The sequence below is a fragment of the Poeciliopsis prolifica genome, unplaced genomic scaffold (genome assembly GCF_027474105.1).
Source record: "Poeciliopsis prolifica strain line A6 unplaced genomic scaffold, Auburn_PproV2 SCAFFOLD036, whole genome shotgun sequence".
Taxonomy (NCBI): domain Eukaryota; kingdom Metazoa; phylum Chordata; class Actinopteri; order Cyprinodontiformes; family Poeciliidae; genus Poeciliopsis; species Poeciliopsis prolifica.
Window position 1 is genome coordinate 5,783,786 of NW_026562411.1, and position 19,762 is coordinate 5,803,547.

At 37.5% G+C, this 19,762-nt stretch overlaps 1 protein-coding gene across 5 annotated transcripts in view; it reads right to left on the minus strand.

Annotated features, from left to right (window-relative positions):
• Positions 1–19,762, minus strand: part of LOC129374383 (neuropilin-2-like) — a 114,675-nt gene that overhangs the window by 43,639 nt on the left and 51,274 nt on the right. For all 5 annotated transcript variants that reach the window (XM_055052772.1, XM_055052770.1, XM_055052771.1 and 2 more), the window contains 4 exons: positions 18,824–18,979; positions 7,578–7,722; positions 1,386–1,561; positions 449–622 (listed from right to left, as the gene is read on the minus strand). In XM_055052772.1, the coding sequence (XP_054908747.1) occupies positions 449–622; positions 1,386–1,561; positions 7,578–7,722; positions 18,824–18,979 (651 nt within the window). The remainder of the gene's footprint in view (positions 1–448; positions 623–1,385; positions 1,562–7,577; positions 7,723–18,823; positions 18,980–19,762) is intronic.

The window sequence follows — 19,762 nt, forward strand, 5'->3', positions numbered from 1 at the left end:
GTAGTGCTATTAAAGCGTTTTAAGACAGTCTCAGAAAGGAGAATGAAGAGCCCTGTCTCACGGTGCATTAGACTGCCAGCAGTGTTGAGTAGTGATGCAGAAAAGACATTTTTAATTAACACCCATGAGAGACAAATAGGCAATGAGCGAACAAGTGAATGAGAGGCAGGAAGAGTGAAGGAAAAAAGGGATAGAGGCAGAGACAGAAGCAAGAGGGCTGAGGTGATTAAATGCAATTATTTTCAGAGGGGATGCCGGAATAAAACAGTTTTTTTTTTCTGCTGAACAAAAAAACAATAATGAGAAAACGGACAGAAAGGAAAAAGAAGAGGAGAATCTGTGGGAGATTTATGAGGGATGGGGAAAGTAAATGTTGAGAAAGTGACCGCAGAGGAAAGATCATTAATTTTGCATGCATCTGTGCATGATAATGTGCATTTTTATTTACCTTAGCAAAGCCAGTTTTGCTGTCAATGATGTAGCTCCAGTCTTTGCCATTCAAGCTGTGAGCTAGCTTGTACTTCCTCACAAAAGCTCTGTTGTCAGCGCTTGTGCTGCCCTCCAGGCCTCTTGCCCCCTGAGTTATTATGCCTCGGACCGTCTTGGGCACACCTAGATCCACCTGCAATACAGAGAAACGTAGTAAGATGCCTCATCAGTTTATTTAGTGGACCTCATTCATCATTTCCATGATATTAGCAAAAACAGATGGTAGCTACTGAATATACCAGTAACTTAAAGAATAAATGAAAATATGATCAAAATGTTTGGTTTTAACATATTTTCATATATGTAGTATTTTACATATAAAACAGCATATTTATAGACATCAGAACAGTCAAAAAAGACAACCAGCAGATGAAGCTTCTTGTAAAAACTTTATGTCTTTGTCTAATGAAATTTTTAAATCTAAATGTATGTGGATGACACAGTGATTTAATCACAAAATCTCCAAGAAACATCTTGATTTGAAACAAATTCAGGACACATTTTATTTCTTAAAGTGTAGGAAATGGCAAAGGTGAAAGAGAAAAAAACAAAAACAAAATGGTGTCCGAAATTTTTAATATTGCCACAGTTTTTGTGAGGGAGTATTATCAGGTAAAGGTTTATAACACCAGAACTGTGTTACTTATTAGATTATTTCATGCATTATTAATGTATTTTTAAAGTCTAAACTAAAAGTTAAAACAATGTTGATTAAACATCATGTCAGAATTTACCTGAAAAGGTAAATTTGTAAAAAGACATTTTATAAATTAGCTCAGCAGCATCAGGTCTGCTGACCAACTGAGCAGCAAAACTGTGGACTGAATCAAAAATTACTGAGCGAAAGCCCTCGTTCTTGCATACATGCATTGTCATTCAAAGTTAAAGTCACAAACCTGTAGCCACTCCTCTCCAGCTATGGGTTGTGTCGGGTTAGGAAACCAACCCGACCGACTGGCGACCAGTCTGGCCGCCCCCATTGAGCCGTGGATGTCCCTCATAGAGGATGCGGAGATCTGGGAGTCAGGGAGAAGCCCAGACAGCATGCCCTGCAGCTCTGAGCAGGGAGCATCTGAACAGGAAACAGAGAGAATATCTTAAGTTTACAAACAACATTTTGAAAGTCAGAAAAGCATATTTTGTTCCAGAGGACCAGATGAACTTAAATTTTAGCAGTAATGAAGCAATTGCTGGAGACACAAAAAAACAAATCGGTCAATAATTACACAACATCCAAGATGGAGTCACATTTCACTGTACTGTAAACTTCCAGCTGTTTATTTTTCATTATGCAGAGTGATTTACAATAGAAATAGTTGCTTAATGAAAACTTTAAATGGACAACATGGTCCGCCAATTAGTTAGGTTGTAAAGTTACGTCTGAAGACTGGCCAGAGCTTGAGAGGAAATAAAAGGCTGATAGATTTTATGGTTTCAAAGTCTAGATCTCATTGCTAACAAACAAAGCATTTTGCCACCTTCCTAAAACATTGACCCAAGTAATGTTTTGGCCAAAAATATATTTTTTTTAAATAATCTTTTGGCAAAAAATGTACAAAAATGTCTTATTTTAAGAAGGTGAAACATTTTTTAACAGTCTACCGGCAATATAAGATTCTGTAATGTTGAGAAATAAGTCCCCATTTTTGTAAAACAAATGAAAAAACTAAAACTTGAACATAAACTTAGGTTTACCTGCAGCTGATGACAGAGTTGAGTACAATAGCAACAGTGCAGCCAAAAAATCTAGACAGTGAGAACAAGTCTCATTGAAGCACTAAGTTAGACTGGAAGATCCACTTGTTGACAGCTGAGGTTTGGAAATGTTCTGGGCAAACTGCTGGCCAGCTCTTTAAGGTCTTTTTCTCTATTCTTTTCCATAATATGACGTGCTTTAGAATAGAGACTGGGACACTGACAGCAATAGTAGCCAGATTGTTTAGGCTAGGTTTGATTTTACATAAAACCTTTTGGTTTTAGGAAACAATGGAGAACATTTTAGAAAATTTCTCCAGCTTTGCAAGTTTTTCCCTGCTTCTGGTAATTCTCAGGATTACTAAGGAAAGGATGTGATTTTGGTTTTGATCAAGTACATAAGTGATATATAAAATAACATTTGTAGAAGTGCAGGTAGTTAGCATCCTTTTGTCATATCAAGAAGCAAAGAGTAAAATAAATCAACCTGCCTAATTTTGCATTTTCAAAAAGTTCGTCTATCACACTTAATAGATTGCCATTGGGTCTCGGTGCCATAAAATATTGCTTTTATGCGCAAATAGAAATGCTGAACATCTATTTACTTTTTCTTTTGTTGATTAAATACAGCTTTTCACCATTTCTTTTTATAATTACAATTAAGCATCCATTGACTGACTTAAAAAGAAAGTTCAAAGTGTTGATAGTTATCAGTTGAACTAATCAAAAAACAGGCGATGTGTCAGTTTCACTTTTTAATTTGAAGCTTCGGGAACTTCATCAGTAAAGACAATACAGAATAGTGTAGTGTGATACCAAACAATGTTGTAACTGGGTCATTACTGTGATGATTACAATGCAGTTTCATCAGTTCAGTAGAAGTGGTGCAGATGTGAAGCATAAATCAATGAACAGTAAAGAGAAGGTTAAAATACACAGGGGGTGCAAAATATTGTGATGATTGTATAATATTAGGTGATCATGACCCTGTTAATAGTCAAAGTCCTCATAACAATGTTCTAAAGAGCTTCCATCTAATCATAATTATGGGTCTGAGGTAATTAAGAGTCATTGTTAGGTTAATGTAGGAGAAAAAATATCTTGTTTGATCCTTAAATGATTTGTTAAGACATCAGCTGATGTGTTGCACTCCAGAGCCTCTTCCTGCTGTTTTTCCTTCACCGTTTCATTATTTTTCCAATCTGCGGCTGAAAAGTTGACACATAACTTTAACCGAGCAGTCAAAAAAGGATTCTGTGTGGGGAATTGAGCCAGAGCTCTCCCAAATGGAAAAAAAAGCTAAATGAAAGCATGCTGCAGATCAAAGCTGTGCTGTTTATTACTGAGACAAATGAGTTTTAATCTAATAAGCCTCAAAAATATAGCACTGTGATGAATAATGATGGAAAACCAAACAATGTGACCACTTCTGTTTGAAGATGTACTCAGAGAATATGGGCTCACAACAAAAAAGGAGAGATTTAAACAACCAGAAGAGTAAAATATAGGACAAAGGAGAAAGAAATGGACAAAAGGTCAAGAAGAAGGATGAAATGAGAGAGCAGTGAGTGAATAGAAAGGTAGAGAGGGATGGAGACGAAGAGAAAGAAAGGGGCGACAGTGATTGATGGTGACATTCTTCAAGTCTTTGAGGAAATGAATGTTTAATGCAGTGACGTTTGCGACAGTGCCTCTATATGGTAAATAATTCATCAACAACAAACAGCGACAGGCTCCATGAACTTCCTGAAGCTCTGCAACATTCAGCAAAACTTATTAGCAGTAGGTTTATTATCATGTAGTTTTATACGTGCCTTTTCTGAGCCTCAGCTGCTGGCCCGTTTTTTAAATCAGGAGTGCAGTGGGAGTCGACAAGAATATCATCTCCTCTCATCCCAGCAAAAACAGGCAGATGTAACACACCAGCATGAGAGCTCTTAAATTTACACGCTTACACAAAGCAATACGCGCACAACAGCAAAAAACAGTCAAGGTCTCACACAGGCAACCAACGTATGCTCTGATGTTTCACCCACACATGGAGCTTTTTTCCCTGATAACCAGCTACCGCTGCAGCCAACGGAGCTCTACCTGACTGGACACGAGCGCCTCGCAGGCCTGGTGAGAGAAATAATAACCGGTACTGAAAAGAAGTGATTGATAAAGAGCTGTGGTTCTGAAATAAAATGGGATTAAGGTGAGGAAAGAGCCGCTGAAGGAGGCAGGCACCAGGAAGATTTAAGGAAGGCGAGACGGAGAGAAGCAAATGAGAGAAGGCTGGAGAAAAACGGGAATGGAAGCTGTCAGCAAAGGCGAAAGAAGGACAGAGGGAGGGAAGCCAGAATGAGGAGGAAGGGTAAAAAAAAACACAGAGACATTGAAGAGAGATGGGTGAGAGAGAAGCAGAGCAGGAGACATAAAAGTGTGATTTAAGTTAATGACATGTCACTGACTGACTGCTTTATTTCTGTCTTTATAGGCCTGTGTAGGGCATTATCACATAGTGGAAGTGTGTTCAAGTGCGTGCTTCTCCGCATGTCTATGAGCAGGAACATAATGTCTGCTAGCAGATATGTTAGGTTATAAAAGGAGAGAAAAATACATTTTACTGCAGCAGAACAGGCTGTTTTGCAGATGTGTACCTCCCAACTATCAAACCCTGTCACTCATTACAAAAGCACAACCAGGGTTAAGCTGTCAAGATGTTGCATTTAGTGCTCTGCAAACTTATTTATAACTTTTAAACTTTTTTCACGTTTTGTCACATTAAAACAACAAACTCTGACGTATTTTATTTGGTGTGCATTTGTTTTCAGCAGCCCTGGGACAATATATTTTCAACCCTCCTGATTGTGCTTGTGCATCTGCAAGTGTTTTAGGGGCATGTTTCTGCCAGTTGTGCACATCTAGAAACTGAATGTTTGCCCATTTAACTTTATAAAATACTCCAGGCTTAGCCGCAATGGATGAAGAACATCTGTGAACAGAAATGATTAAGTCCTGCCACAGATGTTCATTTGGATTTAAGTTTGGACTTTAACTGAGCCATTATAACACACGGATATACTTTGATCTCAATTGTCTGTGTTTAGGGTCACTGTCCTGCTGGAAGGTGAACCTACTGTCACCTTTAGGTTAGGCTGCTTTTTTACAACTTAACAACTACCTACCTGAGTCGTTTGGTGATGCTGTCAATCCTCTAATGTTCTCTAATAAAATCATGAGGCTTTTGGAAAACAGCTGCAATAAATCATACAGAGTACGCAATATATATTTTTGTTTCATACAACTTTGTGCTTGTCTATCACATGAAATTAAAGTGCAATCTATTGAGTTTTGTATTTTTAATGGAAAACTGAGTGGAAAATGTTGAAGGTGTATGGAAACTTTTGCAGGGCTTAGCTGCTTAGCTCCATGATTGACTGCCAAAAACCACAGAAATGGAAAATGGGCGCATGAAAATAACCTGAAAAAAGTGTGTTGGATGCAATCTCAGCTCAAAAATGGTGCAATCTGTAAGGTGATATATAATGCAATTTGAGACTTTAAAATATAGTAGACAGTAGACAAGAGTGCAGGCAGGATGGTTGATAGATGGATATTTATAGATATATATTCCACCATCCTTGTCTGTCATATTGTTTTGGTGTGATTGTGATTTGTGTGGGTGCTGAAATAGCCCTCCTGGATAAAAGCATATCTGTCCCCCTCAATGGCCGCAACAATGGCACCAGGGAGAGGCCCTAACTTAATAATGATACAGCGGAGCAGACACACACACACACACACACACAGAGATGGACCCAGTCAGATGACTTAAAATCCTATCTTTCACAGTTTCTCGACACACACAAACACAGACAGTATAATTAAGTTTTATCTATTTATAGTATTGAGCTGATTATGCTGGTTGAAATCGTGTTTGTTTGCCAGGGCTGCAGATGAAAGCTGAGAGCCTGTTACTCTCTGATGTTATCACCCACACATGACACTCTAGTATTATTCTATTAGGACCAAGTGTGTCTCTTTGTGTGTGAGAGAGAGATCCGTGAGTGGGAGTCAGAGAAGGGGGATATGGATATGAAAGAGCGAGGGCAAGAGTGTGAGTGCACAAGAGTGGGTGTGTTGTGGAAGAGAAAAAGAGATAAAAGTACAAACTGAATTTTCATTAGATTACACTCATGAGAAGAAAGGGACATTTCTTCCATTTTTACTTGTTCTTTCTCAGGGAATGTTTTCGGGGAAAGGTATTTCTGCTCTGACCAAACCCTCTCACCCAAACTGAGACTCATGTGTTTTTACATGAATCTCACAAAAAAGAAATCTAACAAGATGTACAAGCTTGTTTTGTATGAAAAAACTATTTCCAGTGGCAAATTTTTTTTCACTTATATCACACCAGTTGAACTGGAACTTACTTTTATCAAGAAGTACAACAAGCTTCTGTGTCTTTCTTGCATTATAGTTGTGTTTTATTTCAAGTGTGCTAAGATATTTGGAGTAAAAACTAGAACAAATATACTAGATTTGGTGTTTTTGCAGTGTAAAGCATGAGCGTCTTGTGAATTGGTACGCAAGCTGAATTTGTATTGAACATAATTATGAAAATTATGTGCTGCTCCTTTTTGACATAGTAAGTTACTTTTTCCCATGATGCCACTTTCTCTCTTTTTAATCATTGAGCGACCATCTTTCAGTCTGTGGTTGAGGCTCAGTGGACAAAGAATAACCCCAGAGTCATAACACATTTTTATTTCTTATTCAGACTTTAAATTATGTTTTTCATATTAGAATCTTATAAAAGATTCAAGACTTTTATAAGATTCAAAACCATCATCTAGTTGGGTTTTATTATCTGGATTTTTCTAAAATAATTAAATATTGGCTTTTGACATAGCAATTTGTCAAAGACTATAAAAGTTTAGAGTGAGTGATATATTTAAAAGTGCAGTTCAATACCTATGATTCATTGTAAATATTCAAAAAAAAAATATATATATATATCATATTTGTGTAATGATTAACTCGTGCGATGTGTTAAGTTTCTTTCTCTGATTTAAGAGTCGAGGGACCAAAGAAGCAATGAGTTTTCTTGATCTCACAGTGCATTGCTTGTTCTCAGTCAGAAAGTCAAAATCATCAATGAATTTACCAAAAACTCAAATTAAAGATAACTATTTGAAATCTAAGTATATTAACTATTCCAAACCTTCAGAAGCAAATATCAAATTTAGAGTTAAGTACACCCTCATTGTTGCAGACAAGATCTGCATAGCAAAGCATGCTATTAAGTAATGTTGTTACTGGTTCAGTAATGTGACATTTGAGTAGCATTTGAGTCATTTCAACTGACATGGCAAAATTACTACAACATATATGCAGTCGTGCATTACCTGTAATCTGACAGCCGTAGAGCTCGAACCGCAGTGCGATGCCATTCTTCCAAGTCTGAGGTCTGATTCGAATGAAGCGTGTCAGGACTGGCTGAGGGATTCGGTTAAGAACCACGTCTGTGGAGTCTGTGTTGGCATGGAATACCTGTGTGGAAAGAAAATAACAGATAAGTTAAAATCAATATTACACTGCTACTTGTGATATTTAAAAAAATCACGTGTTATTGTGATAGTTCTTAGAGTCTTATTTCCAGTTTATGACTGCACTTCTTAATTAGGAGTTGTTTTAATTAAGAAAGGGGTGGGGATGAGGGAGTGGCCTGAGTCGTATTTCAACCAAAAGCAGAGCAAACTTTAATCTCCTGGGACTTTTTTCAAGCGAGCTGAAAGATTATATCCCCCCTGAATCTTTTTCATTTCCACTGAGGTTTAGGGTCCTGGATTGATTAGTTCGATCAAAGCCACTGAAGGGGAGTGTCTGTCTGTTACACATTTCTACTCCATGTTTGTGAATCTTTTCCAAACATAGATGGCAAATGACATGGCATTGATTCAGATTACAATATTGTTAATTGATAACTCGTTTACATTGTTTTATTATCTCAAAAAGAACTCGTCTCATCTGATGTCAGAGGAAACTTCTCGGTTGAATGAAAACAAATAAAAAATTAAATTCTTCCTGTTCAGTTCCGAGATTTTAGAGATCTAAGTCATTAGTCATTTATGCCATCCATCCATTCATCCATCCGTCCATCCATCCATACCCAAAATCTTAGCTTTTATACAGTTGGATGTGAACATTTGGAGAATGTGGAGGCTTGAATACGGCAACTGAACCACATCATCTACTTATGCATTTACATTTTGAATTATGATGTTTTCATTTTATTGTACTTTGCCTTTGGCATGTAACTGTATTCTTTAAAACATTGCTGTGTTTTCATATCCTAAAATATTACCAGCAATCCACAAATCGTTAATATTCAGGACTGCAATGAGTGCAAGCAAAGAAAAAACCGTGACCCTTTGTGAAAGTTCATCGTCTTGGGGACCAGAGTGATTTGCCCTTTTTTTCCAAGCTTGGCAGCATAACATCAATATAGTTCTCATGAGTTAATATGAAAGTGAGAGCCATGAGATCAGTCCAACAAAAAAAATTACAGAGCTAAAGAAAACATGATCTTACATGAGTTACAATGTTTTTTTTTTCCCTTTATTAAACACACTCTGTATAGTTAGTACATAAAATGAATGGAGTCTTTTGACAAAGGGAGGATTGAGCTCAAAGGTTTACTTCCACACTCCTGTGCACAGTCTAAGGGCACGCAGTGTGTGATAAATCAAAGATGTAAGTATGTGGAGAGGAAGCCTCTTCTCACGTCCTTTTGACTCAACCACACACACGCAGAAAAACATCTTTAAATCCTCACACACAAAGTGCAGAGATAAACGCCCTCTGTCACCCTTCAGTGCACAAACACACACTGCCGTGGTACATCCAGACACAATGGTCGCTGCTCACACACAGACGGTTTCCCTTTCCTTACATGCCTCCCTCCGAGTCTCAGCACACAGAAAAACATGCTGAAAATGATTTCCTCTGAAACTGTGCACATATACAGATAAAAAGGAAATTGAATGCAAGTGCACATGACCAGAAGCACCCTTTTTTGTCTCTTGACATCTCGACTTCATATCTCTTTCGATCTGACAAAGTGTCAACTCTTTCCCCTCTCTCCTCTCTCTGTCTGGCAGCCATCTCCGCTGGAAAACACAGCTGGGCTTCTGCTTTCCTGCCCTCCGCTCTGTCTGTCTCTTTGACAACTCTATCTTCCTTCATGCTTAAATGATTTACTACTGTAAATTTAAGTGAAAAAATAAAGTCTCCTCTTTGCAATGTTACAGTGCTTCTGTAAAGAATTCAAATCCATTGAACCATTTCACATTTTGCCACGTTTCACAAACATTGGCATATTTTACCGGGAATCTTTACGATAAACTATCAGACACATGTTTTCAACTATGCTGCATCTTCAACTGTGAAAATTTAAAGAGTGTGGCCTGCAGGATTTTCCTTTTACTGGATCAATCATATGCTGTGATCTATGGCTACATTCTTACAGCAGGTCTTGATGTTTAACTCTGAATTTTTGCTGAAATTTACATTTTTTGGGTAGTAGTTTATACAAATAGTCAAATGCGACTACAATCAGACTTCTGTGCAAATGACTAAAAACCCAAAACTGTTCACAGATGTAATAACAGATGGAGAACTTTATAGGTCAGTTTTAAAGTTTATTGAGCAGTGACAGCCAACAGTATTGTCACAAGATCATAGCAACACAAAGGAAGCTTATAAAATGAAAGCACAACTTATAATGATGGCTTTTTGTGGAACATTGACTGTAACTTCTGTAGAGAAGTGTGTTTAGATATGTAGTCAGAGCCAGAAGTGGTTGGATTGTGATTTGATGCACTTCAGTGAACAGACTACTTTTATAAGGTCATAATTATAATAATCACTCATTGTTTATGTCCAGATTTTTTGCACCTGGCTTCTTCTGGTACAGAATTATGATGCATGTCTCATACCAGAGACAAAAGTCAAATTAAATGCAGCATGACCATTAACTATTGGATATGTGTTTGATCTAGTACCTCATCTGGAAGGGGCAGATATCAGACTTTTTTTGGGGGGAGCTGAAAAGACTGGAATTGGACTGTTTTTCCAGGATCTATACAATCTGATACAATCCCCTATACAATCTGACCAACTCTCTGCACCATGATGTTGCTACCACAATGTTTTACAGGGTGTTCAGGTTAATGCAAAGTCTTAGTTTTCTATTGCACAAACTTCAGTTTCCATCTCATCTGATAAGAGCACCTACTTTTGCTATGTTTGTGTGTCCCGTTGTGAAAAACTACTTTTCAAAAATGGCTTTCTTCTTTTTGCTCACCAAATTGGTGAATTTGATATAAAATAGCTTTCATGTTATCAATTAAACAACACACAGGTGGACTCTCTTTACTGCTGTAATAATGCTGGCTGCACTTAGGGGAATCAAAGTAATCCAGGAAAAAAGCATTCCACAGTTTTATTTTTATTTGCAGAAAACATTAAAAGCTATGAACAGTTTTTTCCACTTTAGTTGTGGGTTGCTATATCATATAGAATCCAGATAAAAGCCTTTTAAGTTTGTGGTTGTAACGTGACAAAATGCAAAAACATGCAAGTCGTTTAACTGATCTTAAAAGATGTTGCTCAATTGAGCTGATGATTCAACACAGTGTGATTATTACAGAGAAAGGTGAGCTTTATTTAACTGAGCCAAAGGGCATTTAATTACTTGCTTGGTTACACATTTATAGGTGTTTTGTTTTTAGGTGTATATGTGTGTCTCTGTGTTCCAGAGTTATTATTTTCTTCCTGTTCTCCAGTTACACAATGGGACCCATTGGGGGGAGAAAGAAAGACATGGATTAAGGGAGTCCCTCACTGGAATGGAGCCACTAGGCCAGCTGGGTACTGAACCCGTGACCTAGTGGGTGAATGCTGCAAAATCGCCCCCTATGACCTCATGTCCCTACAAAGGCCTTCATACCGGAAACCGTGACCACCTAAATGATGGAAAATCGCCTAAAGGCCATACAAGAATTAATGGGATTGTGGTACAGGCTGTAATTACAAATGTGAGCGTGTGTGTCGGTTTGTGTGTCGATGTGTAAAAGTGTAATTATGAGGTCTCACTCTGAGGAGTTTAGAGCTGCTGGGTGCTTTCTGATTTCCCTTGGTGCACAAAGAAACATTTCCTCAGCTCATGTACACATGCTCACACACTTACATACTGTATTGAGCCATTGTGCACTTGCATGTTCATGTGAAAGTCTATCCTTGTTGCTGTCCTTTATAGGCTCTCAACTTTCAAGTGATGTGTGGAGTATCAGTGAGCGTGACGGACCCCTAAGTGCTGTGTACACGCTTCGCTTTTAGAAGATTCTGAAGTCCCTTTTTTCTAAATTATTTGTAGTGTTAAGGGTCAACAAACAGAGTTGCAAGCAAAGCTGCAACTCTGTTTGATCTAATACCACTAACTCTGAGATAACGGCTTTTCCTCCAACTTCCATGGGAGCAAGATTACACACATTCTTATACATGCTCACATGTAAACATGTATCTCCACTATAATTTAGTTAAATGTCCTTAAGAGAGTTGCACCTCAATCGCAGGCTGCATGTTTAACAAACAGTAATTTGTAAAATTTAAGTTTTTGGATTTTATATTATGTTATGATGTTATTTCCTCACAAAAAACATAGCTGGAGTGTAGCTTTAATTCATGCATGTTTGAGGAATCCTTGAGTTTCCCATGGCTACTATTTGAGGTGAGCAAACGCTTGCTTTCACAAAGGCCAACATATTTTCATAAAACTCCTTCAGACTAGCGGCAGCAGCAACTGGAACAAACTACTCCTCAGTCCAAAGCTCCTAAGAACGGTTATAAGTGGCATAATAGAGGAGCAGTGTTATGACATTTTGAAGGTGGAGTGTCAGAAAGCATAAGAAAGTGGAGTAAACCAAAGACTCAGACTATAGCTAAAGACAGCATGGCATGGGAAAGCAACAATAAAAGTGGCTGCAGAAACAAATACCTGGAGAAGCAGATAAAACCCTTGCTTAAGTGCAAGAGTTCTACCTAGGTTGGCCCTCTTTCAGTCCAGGGCGATTTACTGCAACAATTATCATTTTTAAAATATTTGATACATATAATGAAATAAGTGCATCAGGACAGAAAATCAATGAGTAAAGAGAACCCAGACAACAACATCTGTCTATGGGATCCATATGGGAAAGCAATGAACTATTAATTGGGCCTCAAAGGGGATAATAAAATGTTGATTTTGTAAATGAATTTAATGCACACAGTGGGTCGCAAAAGAGTTCTTATATGTCTTTTTATGAACTTCAATGTCAAAAAGAAAGCAATATTAGATTCTGCAAAATGTTCAGAGCAACAATCAGAAACACAAATCCAACTATATAGTAAAAGTGATATGATGAAAATAATTCAGTAAAATGGAAACGATATTTGAATTTGTTGTAAAACTTAAGAAAATCAAGTTGCATATGTCACATTGCTCTGAGCTTTACAACAGGTGTTTATCTTTGCTCGCTAAAAGGGGAAAAAAAACAGTTTTTCCTCTCCTAGCTCCAAGGTTGGAGTTAGAATCCACAGCGAGGAGATGTAATAGGATATGGAGCATCCCTGGGGGTCTGTACTCCTAAATTCACTTTTAAGAGTTTTTTCCTAGAAGGCATCTGTAACAATTAGCTGATGGACTACACCTGTGATCTGGCTCTAGTTAACTGCATGTGCACATCTGTCTGCATTTCCTAAGCATCCATGTTTTGAAAAAAAATTAAGGTAAGCAGATGCTAACCTACCAACCCATGCATATTTATCAACACCAACTTAACTTGTACTTTTACTTCCAGTCAAATCCACAAAACCTAATTTATTTTATTGAAAATTTACATAGTACCAAAACAAATTGGTACAATCAACAGAATCTGGAAAGCATGAGAAACAAATGACAGGTAAGAGAGAAAGCGAGGCTAGATTATAAAAAATATGACAATCCTTAAACATCTCACTTAGAGTTGTTCCATTCATCATTTAAAATGTGACAGTATGGCAAAACTACCAAAACATTTTAATTGACCTGAACTAACAGGCCAAGAAGGAGAGAAGCTCTTCAACAAGGAAATCTATTTGTGGTTCACTTCGCAGCCTGGTCTTTATGGAATAATGGAAAAAAAAAAAACAAAGAAATGGTTTAACGAAAGCCTTACGAGGCAGCTTTTTACAACAAGCCATTAGACATTCAGAGTAAACACATGGAAGAAGGTGTTTTCTTCCATGTGTCAGATAACAACAAAATAGATTTTTCCAACCTACAGGCAAAATGTTGTGCTTAAGAATGGTTCATATCATGTTTTCAAATGGTCTAATTGAGAATTTGCTGGTCACAGATACTCGCCATAAAAAAGTTTTCAAAGGTAAATGGGCAACAAATTTAGTATTTTTGTGCAAAGCTTACGAACATACACCGAAAGACAAAGTATCAATACAAGATACACAAACGCATGCTCATTTATTGAATTTTTATTTAACAAATCTGAAAACCCATATATATTTATTCAAACTTTATGAAATCAGAGTAAAAAAAAAAACATTGAAGTTTGAGACAAAACATGAATAACATTAAGGGGTGTGAAGACTTGCAAGGTACTGTATGTTCAGGGTATTTAATTATATTTTGCAGACTAATTACATTAAGTGGAGGAAACTAAAGTGAGAAATGGATATATTCAGCCCCGCTATACTGAAGTACAGGTGAATGTCCGTGTGTCTGTGTGTCTGTCATTCAGCCAGAGTCGACCCACAGAGACCTGCTGAATTATGCAAATGTCCGTGCTGACTCTGCTCTCTACGTATGTGTCTGTGTGCGTAGATCAAGTTATAAAATAGTAAAATGCCTCCCATTTCCTCACACTCGGACAAATATGCACTTCAGGGACTTCAGGGAGGTTACCTCTCGGTGACAGCTACTTCCAGGTATGTGTGTGTGACAAGTCTCCAAGACAAAATTACAGTTGGCACCTTTGTAATATCTCCCTTTGTCTTGTTTCTCCCTTCTGGTCTCAGCTTTTCTGTCTTCATTTGTCACTGTTTCATCTCCCCACTTCTTTCTGCTTCTCCCTCACCTCCCAACCTTCCTCCCTTCACTCTGTCGTTTTATTTTCTTTCCTCCTCCTGACATGCTTCCAGGCTGTGTTGCTGGGACCTCCAATTTATCCTGAGGGATTTGTGGTCAACACCCCTGTCTGCTATTCTCATTATTCCCGCTCTCCTTCTTGCCTCAATTCATCCATCCATCTCTCTCTCTTTTGCTCTGTGATTCCCTTATGAACACTTCTTCCCGCTGTCAGCCTGTTCCCTTCACTCACCTCTTCCCCTCTGAACCTCGTTTTTCTCCCTCTGGCTTCCAGCTCTTCCACCCTCTTCACAGCTCATTCTTTCTATCAGTTCAATGCTTGACAACCAAACATTTTGCACTTTATTTCCTTTCTGTTTTCCAAATATTGTTCATGTTTTTCATTTCAAAGTACCTCTTGCTCCTTTCTCATGTTGCATTCCTTCATTCATCTTTGTTCCTCTTGAATAAAGTTTTTTTTTATTTATGTGACTTGGCTTGGTTCCAGTGGTGCAATGACCACAGAGAAGTCTGCCAGCATTTTGAAGGACTACATGATTACAACTTGATTGCTTTTACATTTATTAAAAAGAAAGTCAGCAGAAAGCTGTATGTCTCAGAGTAAGACCTTATCTATCATATTTTCTAACTTTGTGAACAAATTACGATAGCCAGATCTGATTGCTTTTCTGTTTCACAATATTGAGGATTTCTGATGATTCTTAAAACAACACATGTTACTCTCACCAGAAAGACCCAGACAACTATACACACACTCACATCTGAGGATAATTTAGAGAAACCAATTTACCAAAAAGTTATGTGTGTGGACTGTGAGAGGAAACCAGATGGAGGGAGTCTGCAAAGGAAGAACATGAAAACCTCTTGCAGAAAGACAACAAGTCAGGATTCAAACCCAAGACCGTCTCACCGCAAAGTCACAGTGCAATTGCACCAACCACAAATAAATAGTGTGAATACATAAAAAGTGAAAAAAAAAAAGTTTTTGTAACATTAGTTTTTGTTAAAGCAACTAAGAGCGATACGGCATTCAGAACCGGTTCTTGCTTAAAAAATGTTTTCAAGACTTTGTGTTCAACTCAGGTAGGATCAGTATCACCAGTATGCACCAGTATTTTTTTCTTTCGGTGCAAATCAAACACCAACCTCAAATTTACCACTTTTGTTGTATAGCAAGCATTTTTTATTCCAGCGCTTGCACTGTACAATGCACATGACAGATGTGAAAAAATAAAAAATAAAAAAATCATATTTTCCTTTTTGTTTTTTTTTTATTTTGGAGATTTGCACTACCATCCTGGGATAGTCAAGAATGTTTTCCACAATAAAAACTGCCTTGCACCAGTACTGCCATAATGGTGTTGTAAGAATGATGTAGTAGCCTTGAAATGTTTATTATGTTTCTTAACATTTCTGGTCGTGTCACTTTTTCTAAGTTGTCTTTGTCTTTAGGTGCAACTATAAAAATGTATTATTTTTAATAAATGTTGTGTATTTTAGCCAACATTTCTAATTTAATTCTCAAGATCTGTGCTTTTCCTGACAGTACAGCATTTCCAAATAGGGGCAAAATATATCTGAATATTATCCTTTGTGTTAAAGGATAACAGTTTGAGTCCCTTTTGGTTCAAAACAGGCCTTAAACAACATTATCAAAACCATTAAAGATCACACAAATCATCAGGATGTTGCGTGACAGCAGCACCACCCCTATGGGCTGCCTCCCAGATGTTTAAGTGACTGACTGGAGTGAAGTGGATGGTTTATTAAGGGCCACTCATCTGAGACAAATGTTAACATGCAAGAAAAATGAGGTTGAAAAATCCCCCATCTGTGAGTATGTGTGTTTAATTTCTGTAAGTATTGCATTTACAGGGAAAATTGCACACTTAATGCATACTGAGTCGCTTTATTTAGAAACTTTTAATCATTGTGTCTGTCATTTATTGAATAATTTTCTCTTACTAGTTATTTCAGAACACCTCTAAGAATCATGGTATCATAGTTGAACAGCAAATGCTGATGACTTTCTCAGACTCAAAGCAGGGGAAGAACGCATAAAATATTGCGTGCTGAGGGACGGAAGGAAAGAAGCATGGAGAAGGTGTAACATGAAATCTATCCAAATGTAAAGTTGGATAGATGAAGAGATTTTAGGAGAAAAAGGGAAGGAGAGTAGAAGATAAAAAGTTCATCAAAAACATTGACGGATACATACATCATTCCAAAAACAAAGAGTCTGAACATTTGGAAACATAATTACCAAAACCCAAGATGTTGAACAGTTGTAAAGGCCATTTGCGTAATTTTCTGAGGACCAGCAGTGATTTTAGGTGAATTAGTTGACATTCACTCAATTTATAAAAGCAGCATAGCTTACAGTAAATATCTCAACACACAATAGAAAATAAATGATGCAACTCGCACAAATATGAAGTCAGTTCAGTCCCATAATTTAGAGATTCGAACTCTTTGACCTACATTTCAATTTGTTGTTAGTGTTAAATGGCCAACTTGTTACACAAACTGGTAATTAAGTTTAAATGAAAGCTGCAAACAGTTCTATAATTCTAAATATGTGGCTTGAATCTATTCTTTCACAATGAGATAATGATCCAAGATTTAATGAAGTGACTGAAAATCCTGATCATCTTAACGGCAGTATGCACCAGGGAGCAAAAAGGGTCAAAACATCCTTACCAGCACCAAATGTTTTCTGCCACAAGCTGGTGTTGATTTATTCTAGACACATTCTCACTACACACACACACGCACCCACGCACACACACACACACATACACACACACACACACACACACACACACACACACACACACACACACACACACACACACACACAAATTCTCCCATTCAGTTCGAAGCGCCTTTCTAGGGAATCAAGGAGGATTATGGGTGGTAACACCAGCGACTAATCTGGAAGCACTGGTCATTAATCTGTTTTGCGTGTTGGATTTTTAAAATTATTATTATTGTTTTTTATTATTGAGATGCTAAAAGGTGCAAACTTCTGTTCATCTTTAAAGCTGCTGAACACATTAACAGGAGACTGAACTTCTTTAGGTTCTTTTCACTCAGTCATTCCCATGTTTCATTTCCTTCACTGTTTTATCCATTTTCATCTCTCTGGGAGTCTTATGGGATCTTTGGTCCACAAAGAGACCCCAGATGGTCACACTAAACAAAACACATGCATCTCCCAGTATGTGCATTCATTAGAGTTTGTTAAGGAATAAGCGTTTACAGCACAAGGCTAGACGTGGCGATAGACCACAGTGTGACCACAGACATGGGGAAGAATGGCTGAAATGGAAAAAAAAAAACGACCACAGCCACAGAACTACTCTTCTAATTGGATTACGTTTTTACCCATTAAGACCCAAAAGCTGCCTGGTTTGTTTCTACCTTGAAACCGCAAAACTGCAGCATGCTCACTGAAAATATATCATGATTTTACACCTCTGGCAGAAACAGCTCACGGACCTGCTCAGCCATGTTTCCATTCAGCAGAGCTCTGACCAGAAAGTAACACAAAACAGATGTGATGTGAAAAACAGAATTGAAGAAAGTATAAATGCATTTACAGTCGAGTCAGCTTCAGGCTTGGAGATACCAGTTCTCTCTTTTAGACTTGGTTGTAAACCTTTAAAGGGCTCCAGCTGAATGCCAGTTGAACAGTTTAATTGGAGACACTGGTTAAAATTTTGGTTTGTGGTCAATTACAGCTGCGTATGGTGCCTTGCGAGTGATGCAAGACATCTGCATTCCACTGAAGAGCGGAAGGAAAAGGACAAATGATGCAAAACACTTGAAAAATAAAATTTAAAACAGTGTGAAGTAGTTTTTCTATTTCTGATTCAATACTTTTTAGAACCTTTTGTAGTTAAAACTGCAGGTCATTTGAGATAATGTTTTTACCAGCTGTTCACATCTATAGACAGAAATTTTTGCCAATGCAAGTTCAGTACAGTAGGATAGGAAGTGCATCAGTTGTCATTCCACAAATTCTAAGTTGGATGTGGGTCTGAACTTTGACTAGTCCATGATTTTATTTTTTTCCAACAATGGCTTTCTTCTCTCCACTCTTTCAAAAAATACTCAACAGTGCAAATGACGCCCTGCTTTCAACTTCTGCACAATTTCATCCATGGCTTGTTTGGTTTGTTCATTACTCCAGCGTTTTGTAAACTAATCTTCTCAAACAAGCCACTGATACCTTCACAGAACAGCTGTGTTTCCAGTAGAACTAAACTACCATAGACACACTTTGGATTTAGCAATTAGGTGACTTTTGAATGTGATTGGATGCACTAGATTTCCCTTAGCGGGTGCCTATAATTTAAAATCTATGCAAAACATATTATTTGTGTATGTTGCAATATGTGAAAAAGAGTAGATGAAGTACACGATCACAAATGTTTTCCAGTTGTAACCAGCTGTTCTGCTCACCTTGTGATTCTTCCCATGCCTGTAGATCATCCAGTCTTCTCCATTAGTACTCACTTCCAGCTTGAAGGAGGAAACGTAATAAATATTCTTAGTTTCCTTTGAGATGGCGCCCTGAGTGGAGATCCCTGTGAGGACCTTTAGAGTATGGAGGTCCACCTGTTGGTAAAAGAAGACGGATTTAGCCTTAGGAAGTTGACTTATTGTACTCCAGCATTTTGCGTCTTTCTGCTTTTTTCCACCTCCTCCTTCTCTGCTTCTTTGTGTTTCTTGCACTGTTGAGACTCTCTCTCAGCAAATCAATGGTTATGACCTGCGGCTCATTTTCATTTCCTCACATACAATAAGAATAATCACCTCCCATGCTAATTGTAGATGTTAAGCTGTGTGCCTGCTACGCTACTGGCTGTGTTGTATTAAATATACAGAGGTGAAACAGATTTTTTCTGTCGCTAGAGCAGTGATGTGAACAATGGTGCAACAATGTTTGAAAGTTGCTGAGCATTTCATAAAATCTATTCATAAATTCAACATAAAGAATACCATTTTCACAAATTTTCTGGAAGATCATAAAGCTAGAAAACAACTGTTTATTTATGAACAGAAAAATTATTTCCAGATGAGTGGCATGGGTATGTAAATAAGCCTATTTTATGCCATTCTGCGATGATACTCAATGTTTTTAGAGTTTTATAAAGAATTATTCACTATTGTGTTGAATTCATGGCTTGATCAAAAAATCAAATTTTTCTAGTTACATGTGTAGCACACTGGATATAAACTATAATGCTTCCACCATTATGCTCTAAAAAAGTTTTTATAATGGTTTTCCATCATCAAGTGTAAGGATTGACTGTTTTATGATATTAAAATAAGATTTTGGGAAATGACATTAATAAGTTTAATACAAGTTGCGACTTCACATGTCTTTTATGGTCTTGC